The sequence below is a fragment of the Halichoerus grypus genome, chromosome 2 (genome assembly GCF_964656455.1).
Source record: "Halichoerus grypus chromosome 2, mHalGry1.hap1.1, whole genome shotgun sequence".
Classification (NCBI taxonomy): Eukaryota; Metazoa; Chordata; class Mammalia; order Carnivora; family Phocidae; genus Halichoerus; species Halichoerus grypus.
In genome coordinates this window covers 93,540,287-93,550,883 of record NC_135713.1, presented here as the reverse complement: position 1 = coordinate 93,550,883, position 10,597 = coordinate 93,540,287, and the positions used below count along the sequence as shown (strand labels likewise).

The window sequence follows — 10,597 nt, the reverse complement described above, 5'->3', positions numbered from 1 at the left end:
TTAGTGACAAAAGAGGAGACTAACGGCCCCACCTTCTCACTCCTCTGTTCTGCCATCCCGGTGCACAGACAGGCTGTTTCTGCCCTGCTGGGGATGCATCAGCTACCCCTTGGTGACTAGGTGGGCTTGCGGTGGTGGGGGTGGGGGCGGGGACCACTGGGGTGGCTTAGCCTGAAAGCCAGCAGATGCCCCGCAGGAGCCCAGCCCTCACGCAGTACCAGACCAGACGCCCCAGACGTGCATGAGAAGCAGGGAATTCTCTCTCACTGACTTTTATCCTTCTAACCAGAAAGAGGAGTTGTGGGCATAATTACTTCCGCTCAGCCACAGGACTTTTTACTTAAGGCAACAATGTTTAGCTAACTACAGAACACAAAGCATTTCTCTAACTAGGTCCTGTTGACCAACACAGAACTCTCTAATTTGTAACATTTTAAACCAAAACATAGTATTTGAACCTAAACATAGTCATTATTTGTTCCTCTTCAAGGAGAGACCCTCACCAGGCAATATTCCTCATAGCCTCTGCATTATTTTCTCTCCTCCCAATCCCCAAAGAGAAATCACTACAAATGGAACTTTAAGAAATACCAGTGTATCTGAAGTGTTACTCTTCATCTTAGAGCCTTAGACACAGAGGGAGAGGGAGGCCCTATGGACTTTGTACAAAAGAGAGTAGTCGGTGTTGCTGGTAGGACCCACCTCCAGAATTCAGCAAGATGGTAACGGAGTGTAAGTAAAGATTAAAGACTGCTTGATGCCAGCTGGTCATAGAGCAGGAGAGAACACTGGGTCTATTTTCCAACCAGCGCCGGCATCAGAAGCTGCAGTGAGCTTTTAAAAGAACCCACCTGTCAGCCTCGCCTCACCTCCTCACATCAGCACTGTCCTGCGTGTGTCCCCTGCGCGTTCGCTGGGGCGATGGTCACCAGCCTCTGTGACCTGCGTGGGGGAAAGCGGATTTTCCTATGAAATGTATGAAAAACATGAATAAATTCCCTTTCCAGGCTGAGTCATTTGAACTCCCTTCAAATGTGTTTTATTTTCCAAGCCTCCAATTACCTCTACTTTCTTACCTCTGTAACTGTGATGCCTTCTTGGCGAAACCATTGCACTGGCCTCCTCCCTGGTTTCCCTGCCCCCCACTCACCCCAGGCCCTGTGCCAGCCTGAAGTTCTCACCTAGCTTTGAATGTCACTGGCCGATGCTCCCTGAGTCCTGAGTTGTAAGAAAGGGACTTCCTACAATGGCTCCTCTGCCGGTCCTTAAAGGCGCAGGACAAAAGGGAAGGGAAGGCAGGCAGCGCTGGAGGATGCCAGGGAGCGTGGTAGACAGCGGGGGCTTTTTAAGAGCAATTTGAGCTCCGAATTCCAACTCTACTGGCTATAGGACGTCACGCAAGAGAATTTTCAAATTGGTAAAAACATTTACCTAAGGATTAGGCATTATCTTGAGGCGTTTGGTAGCCATTGTAAAAGTCAAACGTGCCTGCTTATATGCACTGTCCCCAATAAAGGTTAATTCCTTGCTCTGCCCCTATAATTGGAAAAATACGGTATACCTGGTGGGCTAAATTACAGTATCCGAAGAGGCTGTGTGAATCGGAGTCAGACGATGCCACGTGGGCACCAAGGAGGTGTGAGCTGGCTGGTGGGGCAGAGCAGAGCCATTTCTAGGCCATTACGATCCGGAGTCTCCCCAGAGGGTGCCTTTGGGGTCAGATGCCAGAACTAACAGTCCTGGAAATTAAGGCTCAGGGAACTCCTTAACTCGAGAAACTTCCATGTTGTCTCTTTTTCCCTCTTCTCAATGTTTACTTCTTCCTAATATTTCATCTCTGTATGTCGCATCTCCACCAACTTGTTTATTGACTTTCTTGGCTTCTTCCTTTGCTGGATCCTCTGTGGTTTTTCTACTGTATCGCAGAGGATGTGTATGTTGGTTTCTTTCTGTGTTTATACATTAACTCATTTAGAATGCTTCCCTTGATTCAGGGTCTCCAGGCACACGAGCAAAACAAACTGTTAGAAGCAAAGCCCAGCTGTGGTTCTTCTTGGAGGAAAGGCAGATGGAAGGGGATGGAGCACCTCAGGAAGTTCCAGTCACCACGGAGTAGCTCCCAGCACCCCCGCAGGGTCTGAGCCCATGCCTCAAGATGGGCATGCCTGCCCTCAGGGAGTTTCCTTCTCTCCACGCCAGGGTCCCCCAGTCACAGCCCTGGCACCGATGACATTGAGCCACATAGTGAAGAAGTTATTCACGCTTCAGGGGCTGAGAATAACACAGTTATTCAATTCTTTCCCTCCAGGCCAGAAATAGTTCCAGGCTCAGGTTTAAGAGTGATTTGTATTCATTGTATGTATTTTTATGATTACCAATGACACTCATTTTCTCTTTAGCATAGTGACAAAAAAGCATCACTTTACATTATTTTAGTAAAGAGTGTACAGTTAGGACACCCAGCAGTGAAAAGCCCTAAGTGAGCTATAGAGTCATGGGTGGGGTCTCAAGGGGCTTTGGGGATTGCTAGGATGCACCTCCTGCACTGGGTGCCCAGGGAGCTCAAGCTGCTTTTGGGGAGGAAAGGAGTAGGTGGACCTCAGTGACAGAACACATGTGGGTCCCATTGAGACAGGCCCTTCTCCTTGTCCTGAAGTCCTGGACGTGGGAGCCACAGATTTCCACTGCTGGTATGTGTTAAGCCCAAACACTTTCATTTAAGCCCTGGCCTAAGAACCAAGAAAAACCAGCACACTCTCGTGAAGTCCAAACAAGGAACATTCTTCAAACAAACCAGCTGTTTCTCTAACAGATTCAGAGGACCCTCTAATCAAAGGGTTTAATTTTAAAAATAGCTCATTCACAAAGAACTTACTGCTTTCATGGGTGCATAGATCCAAAGCAAAAACTACAGTTAAATGAATCCTCTTGGCAAACGTCAAGCTACATTTCCTCTGACTCTAGAGCCCCCTCCTCCTCACTTCTGCTTTCCAGCCCTGTCCTGGGACTACCTCCTCCTGCTGGTGGAGTTCCCTGGTAGGTGAGCTTTATGGGGCGGGGGGGTCTGATCTCACCCACCCTCCCTCCTTGCTGACGTCAGTGGCCTGTCCTCATGCCCAACGCATATCACAGTGTGGATTTGAACGATCCCAGTTACAAAACGCTGGTGTAAGAGGCAATCCCAGCTCTGATTCACTTAATGTAAACAAAGGCACAGAAAGACAGATTTTCCTGAGGAGGGGAGGAGTGTGTGTGCGCTGATCCTCTCTGCCTCATGCTGCAAGCAAGACTCTGGTCTGAAGGCAGGCTCCTGCTTGCCAGTTTGATTGATTGCATGGAGTCCCTTGTGTGTGGAGGCCCTCACCTCTTGAGGCCTGTGGAGAAGACTGGGTGTAGAAAGAGAGAAAGATCATATGTTTGTGTGAAGTGTGTGTGAAATCATGTCCTCTTGGAGTAAAAACCCTGGGAAGATCTCTACTTCTTTAATGGGATTAAAATGAGGAGTTTCAAAAGAGGTGACATTTTATTTGTCTACCATCTTGAGTCTCCAGTGAGGGCTCAGCTGGGCACAGTGGGATTTGACAGCCAATCTGGGAGGTGGGCCACTTCCTTGCTCTCTCTCTTTTTTTTTTTTCACACTTCTTTAAAAAGAGGTACGGAAGAAGGTTAGTGGTGTGTCTGTTGGTGGCTGCTTTATGGGTTGTCTAATTTTCTTTATGCATTTTCTGTATTTTCTGAAATTGTTACAGTGGTATGTGTTATCTCTACTGTCAGACAAATAATAAAGGTTATTGAATGAAATATCTTAGGCTCAATGATTTGTTACTTGGGTGAGTTAGTTTGAGAGAGAAATTGCCCTTCCGGTTTCCTGATGGTCAAAAGTCCCGAAGTCAGGCCCGGGGGAGCATGAGTCACCGCTCCTCCACTTTGTGCCACCTGGTGGGTGGCTCTCGTGGCAATGGGGCAAAGGTGAAAGAGACCAGGGGCACCTGGGTGGCTCAGATGGTTAAGTGTCTGCCTTCAGCTCAGGTCATGATCCCAGGGTCCTGGGATCGAGCCCCACATCAGGCTCCTGGCTCAGCAGGGATCCTGCTTCTCCCTCTCCCTCTGCCTCTCTCCCTGCTCATGCTCTCTCTCTCTCCCTGTATCTCTGTGTCTCAAATGAATAAATAAAATCTTAAAAAAAAAAAAAGGTGAAAGAGATGGGGTTGGCGCCTCCGCAGCGGTTCGCACCTCTCGGCGGTCGGTAAGGACGGCGGCCAGAGTGAGCAGATCATTTGACCACCTGAAAATGAACCAATCTGCTCAAGCTGAGGCTATTCTACATGTGGACAAAAAAAAAAAAAATCAATTTTAAAGTTTAAATGGTGACTAGGAAGAATAATAACTACTTCAATATGTTTAGTATTGGCTGGGATGTTCTTAACAACTGTTAAGCTGGAAAGAACTTGGTCCTACAGAATTGGATCGTAAGCCTCGGGCAGAGGTCAGGCCCACAGTTTCGCTCCTGTCATTTCCTGGTCTTTGCACCTCTCCCCCCAGCACCAGCACGTAGGGGAGAACCCTTCAGGAAACGCAGGGTAGCAAAATCTCAATTGAGGAATGCCAAATCGATGCGCTCAGGTTTTGTAAACACAAAAACCTAAATTTGTGTTTACAAAAGGAATCACAAAAAGGCTTCTTCAAATAGTGAATGTCTTTGCAGCGTGTAAAATGTTTTCTTTACAATTGTCTACAGGTTTCCAAGCACATTTGGGTAACACATGAGATAAATATGTAGTGCTCTCTTACTCTAAGGGCAGGTGTTTTTTGTTTTAAAGTACTTGTTAATTAGGTATAACATATAAACCATAACGTACAAAACTTGAGCATACTTCTTAGTGAATTTTTACATATGGATACAGCCATGTAAAGACCACCCAGACCAAGATACAGAGCATTTTCTGGACCCCGAAAGGTTTCATCATGCCCCTTCCCAGTCAATACTCCTCCCCAAGGAAAAAATTTTGTGACTTCTATCACCATGTTAGTTTTGTCTTATACGGGAGTCCAATCTATGAAAGAACTAAAAGTGCAGCTATATTGATAGGTTGGAGGACCTAAACTCCATTCTCTGTCTCTGTCTCTCCCTCCTCTCTCTCTCTCTCTATATATATAGAATTTATATTCTACATATAGAATTCTATATATAGGATATAAATTCTCTATGTATAAAATTTGTCATTTCTCTCTATATAAATTTCTATATATATAAAATTTGCCATTTTAACCAACTTTAAGTGTATGATTTAACGGCATTAATTACAGTTACATTGGGCGCCTGGGTGGCTCAGTTGGTTAAGTGACTGCCTTCAGCTCAGGTCATGATCCTGGAGTCCCAGGATCGAGTCCTGCGTCAGGCTCCTTGCTCAGCGGGGAGTCTGCTTCTCTCTCTGACCCTCTCCCCTCTCATGCTCTCTCTCACTCTAATAAATAAATAAAATCTTTAAAAAAAAATTACAGTTACACTATTGTGCAATCATCACCACTATTTCTAAAATGTTTCCATCCCCCCAAAAGAAACTCTATCCATTGAGTAATAGCTCCCATTCTTCCTTCCCCTCAGCCCCTGGTAACCTCTAATCTACTTTCTGTCTCTGTTAATTTGTCTATTCTTGGTATTTCACGTAAGTGGAATCACATAATATCTACCCTTTTGTGTCTGGCTTTGTAGTTTAATATTTTCAAGGTTCATCCACATTGTAGCATGTATCAGAACTCCACTTTTTTATGGCTGAATAATATTCCATTGTATAGATAGATTTTGTTTATCCATTTGTTGATTGACACTTGGGTTATTTCTCTGGTGAACTTTTTAAAAAGACAAAATAATTCTTTTATTCATTCATTTATTTATTTATTTAAGATTTTATTCATTCATCTGACAGAGAGAGACACAGCAAGAGAGGGAACACAAGCAGGGGGAGTGGGAGAGGGAGAAGCAGGCTTCCAGTTGTGCCAGGAGCCCGATGTGGGGCTTGATCCCAGGACCCTGGGATCATGACCTGAGCCAAAGGCAGATGCTTAACAACGGAGCCACCCAGGCGCCCCTCTTCTTATTTTCTTGATTTAAGTAATTATATGTTTGGATAAAGATTGGATATTTTTAAAATGTAAGGGGGTGAAAACCAAGTATGTCTTTTATAATTAAGATTGAACAGATTTTATAAACATTACCTCTGGTTAGTTTAAAATTATATTAAACAAGATAATTCTTTTATTTTTTTCTTAAGAAGAAAATTGCCCTTATTTTCCTTGGGCAACAAGATAATTCTTTTAAAGCACCTTGTACAATACTTGGAATATAGTAAGCATTCAGAAAATTAGTTTTTTAAATCATATTTTCAGGAAACGAATGTTTTTCAAGATGGAGCACCGTCTCAGGCTATTTTGAGCACAGTTTTTTTTTTTTAAGATTTATTTAAGAGAGTTGGCGGGGGGGGAGGGGCAGAGGGAGAGAGAAAGAATCTCAAGCAGACTTCTTGCTGAGTGCAGAGCCCGACATAGGGCTTGATCTGACAACTCTGAGATCATGACCTGAGCCACATTCAAGAGTTGGATGCTTGACTGACTGAGCTACCCAGGTGCCCCAGCACAGTTTTATTTCACATTCTTACACTGGAATTCAGTCCTCTGAGAGTCAGTCAACCACCATCTATTTAATATATACTATGTGTCAGGCATTGTTCTGGGCAAAACGGATCTACTCAGTTCAACCCACCCATCATCCTACCAGTAAAAAACCCCGAGGCGTAGATTAGGGTTAAATGATTAGTCCATGGTCCTTCTAACCACTAAATAGCAAAGTTGGATGCTTTTTCTCCCATCTGTCTTCAACTACCAGAATTTGATAAATGCATGTGGCATTGATCAACTACCAGAATTTGATAAATGCATGTGGCATTGATCAATCTATTCCCCAGGGGGCTCCATTTGCCTGTTGTCCTCTGTTGTCCATGGTGGTATCAAGTATGTCCACATATCTGACACTGCCTTCAAAAGGCAGGACCTAATTCTCCTCACTTGTGTAAAGGCTGGACTTCCTAACTCATTTTTAAGGAAGCACAAAAAGGTAGAAGTGACACGGCAGCCCTTTGGAGGCGGAGTCATTAAGGCACACGGGAGCCTCCTCTTGCTCTGTGTCTCTCCCGACGACTTGCTCCGCTGGAGGTTGCCTGCCATGTGTGAGGCTATTCAAGCAGCCTGTGGGGAAGCCCACAGGGCGGGGGACACAGGCCTCCAACCAAGAGCCTTGTGACTGAGTCATCTCAGAAGGGGATCCGCTGGCCCCGGACAAGCCTTCAGATGACTGCAGCCCAGGCCAGCTGCTTGACTATAATCTCATGAGAGGCCCTGAGCCAGAACCACCCAGCTAAGCCACTCCTAGAGCCCTGACGCCCCTAGAGAGTGGGAAGTAATAAATGTTTATTGTTTTATGCTGCTAAGTTGGGCGGTAATTTGTTATACAGCAATAGAGAACAAACACACTCTCTTATTCTCACTTTATATTCACTCCTACCCTCTCCTGACCTCCCTCCAATAACTTATTTTATAGTTTGCACTCTTGGGGCAAATGACTGGCATGTTTTTTTCAGTTCTGATATTTTTGCTACGTTTATTTATTTAACAGTTTTATTGAAATGTAATTTACATACCATAAAATGGGCCAACACGTTAAAAAATTGTGGCAAAACCACATAAAAGTTATCATTTTAACCATTTTAAAGTATACAATTCAGAGGCATGTTGTGCCAACACCACCACTGTCCAGTTTCAGAACTTTTCATCACTCAAATGGAAACTCCCCACTGACACATTTTAAAGGATAAAGTAACTTTTTGTTCCCCAGATCTGGAACAATCATGTAGTAACAAAGAAAAACCATTAAATCAATAAAACTTTTCTTTAAAGGTGAGCAAATTTGGAGAGAAACAACATTAATATGAATCTGTTCACATCTTTATACAGAATAAAGAAACCTAATGAGATATATTCTATTATGGATAAAATAAAATATCAAATAAAAGTTTTACAACAAGTAGTTTTTACAACTCCCTTTAAATCCACTGAGTGCAGAACATCCATGTTGTACTTGGCCACCAACAGAACTGGGGCGGCCCTGGGAGCACAGCAGGGAGGGCGAACGGGTGTCATGTAGTGATGGCCTCTAGTCTTCTGGTATTAATAGACACTGGGATTAGAAGGATCCAGAGGAACATCTGGGCTCAGTTCGTTCATAGTATCTGTCACAGGTGTGCGGGTGGTAGGTGATGGCATTTTAACCGGTTGCCAACCCAGGAGTGGGGTAAAGGTTGATAATAGGTGTCTTTAGTTCTAGCACCACTTCCTTCCAATCATCTTATTTTAATACAATACATATTAGAGGTGACCAGAAAATATTGCTACTGAATTGAAGGATGGCTACACAAGGACCTATAGCACATCGTTGGCTGGCTTTAGTTTCTAGTGTCCTACAAACAAGAGAATGGAGGATTATTGCCAAAAGAGTATCTTTGGCAGGCGTGTTTCCCCTTTTCCCACCTGGAGAGGACATTATGGCTTCACTATGGAGTATCTGTGACCATCCAGATACGCAGACTCTGTTCCTACCCCAGGAGGGCAGCTTGAGAACAGAAAAGCAACAGTTGGAGGATGTGTTTAGCTCACTGCACTTGCATGGTGTGCGACTTTCTCTTTTGTTCAATTGTCCATTCATTCATTAAAAAAAAAAAAAGTACTGACTGCCTTCTTTGTAACAGGCACTGATCCAGGCATTGGTGACGAGCAGTGAACAAAACAGTGGAGCTCACGGGAAAAAGAGTATAGTTTTTGCACATAGCTCTCTGAGTCTGACACTCTTGAGAGCTAATCTGGACAGATTCACATTAGTAGGACATCAGTGGGACTGCGAAAGGGCTGACAGGTCAAACTGCGCATCCTCTTTCCCCCACCCCAGAACCTCAACACAAGCAGTAAAAGTGAAAATAAGGGAAACGTGGATGTGGTCTCCTTTGCTTTACTGAGGCCCAATATCTCAGATGCTGGCCATTTCCTTTCAAACTGCCCACTTCCATCATCCCAAGACAAAATTATTGTTTCCTGGGGTTTCTTAATTGCTAGGGAATAGCATGCAACTCGTAATACATTATGAGACAAAGCCACGATCATGAAAATAAACTCTGCAACTTAGAAAAGTCTTCACCAAACAGATGACACAGACCTGAGCATCACCCACTCGGCCACTTCTTGTCCACCACGAGCAGGCCTGCAGAGCCAGACCTGACCACCTTCTCTGGGCAGGGCCCTAGCTTCAGTGTTAGAGGCAAAAGGAAGATAGGGCACAGCAGTCTTCCAAAAACCAGTGGTGCTCAGAGTGGAGAGGCGAAGCAGCCTTCCCAGGCACAGGATGCCTGAATCAAAAGGAGGTTAGGAAAAGAACCACAGGGGAGGGGGTTAGCACGAAGTCTAGACAAAATGAGCAGTGGCTGGGGGAAAAAAAAAAAAAACTGGGGATAAAAACACATTTCTTTATTGTAATAACCAAAACCAAGAAGCAGGCATATTGCCATGCTGACCGTAACTATGAAATGGGCCTTATGCTCCATGATGAGATGAGTGACAGGGTGAGTAAGTGAGGGGTGAACCAAGGGGGGTTATTCACATGGAATGCCTGAACATGATATCTCACAGACAGGGAGTCCCCTGGCCAACAGAACCATTAAAAACTGTCTGCTCCCTACATTTGTTACAAGAAACATGAGGCACTCCAATAAAACCCAGCTATTGGCAGAGGGAGATCTAACATCTGACTTGCGAGGCAAAAAGAGCCAGCTGTTCCAGCCTCCAGGACTCAGTGAGAACCTCCTATTCCAAGTCAAGTTCCTAGCTGTCCCACGGCTCAGGAACAAGAGATTGAACTCAGCCACCCTCTCCCCTAGACACACACCCTGGCCAACAACAGGAGTGTTCCAGGTTTTATCAGCTTTTAAATGCACTGGGGGTTGCAATGAGACACCTCAGCATGGTTGAGGAACAAGAGAAGGGCCAGGGGAACCCAGGCTGGGAGAGCAAATGAGACGAGAGGTACAGGAGTAAAAGCCTGAAGTCCAACTTGTAACAGAAAGGTGGTCTGGCTCCCCAGGGCTACAGAAGTCCTACATCCACGGGCCCCAGGCCCCAGTGCCCTTGGGGTCACAGCGCGGGTCCTGCGCCGGGAAGTGCACGGGCACCGAGTGTTTGTGGTAGAACTGCAGGCGGGAAAGGAGCTGCCTGACAATATGGGGATGCTCTCTTGACAGGTCGTGTCTTTCTTCCGGGTCCTGGTCAATATCAAAGAGCCAGAGGGTCTTGGTCGGTGGGTCCGATGAGGGTATCACAGAAACATTGTTTTGAGACGGTGGAGGAAACCAGCAACCACAGCCTGGCAAAGAAATGCAAGAGTTTACTGGGGGAGAAGCATCATAGGCAGGTTCGCACTTCAAGTAAGGAGACTGGGGGAGAGGGCTGAGTGGGGATGTGGGCAGGAACACATGACAAACACGCGGCCCCTGATGCTGTA

At 45.2% G+C, this 10,597-nt stretch overlaps 1 protein-coding gene across 1 annotated transcript in view; it reads right to left on the bottom strand.

The window, feature by feature from the left end:
- Positions 1-7,634: 7,634 nt before the first annotated feature.
- The window catches only part of ARSB (arylsulfatase B), a 159,527-nt gene continuing 156,564 nt past the window's right edge, over positions 7,635-10,597 (bottom strand). Inside the window, exon 8 of the mRNA XM_036106526.2 lies at positions 7,635-10,459. Within this exon, the coding sequence (XP_035962419.1) occupies positions 10,194-10,459 (266 nt within the window). The 3' untranslated portion in view covers positions 7,635-10,193. The remainder of the gene's footprint in view (positions 10,460-10,597) is intronic.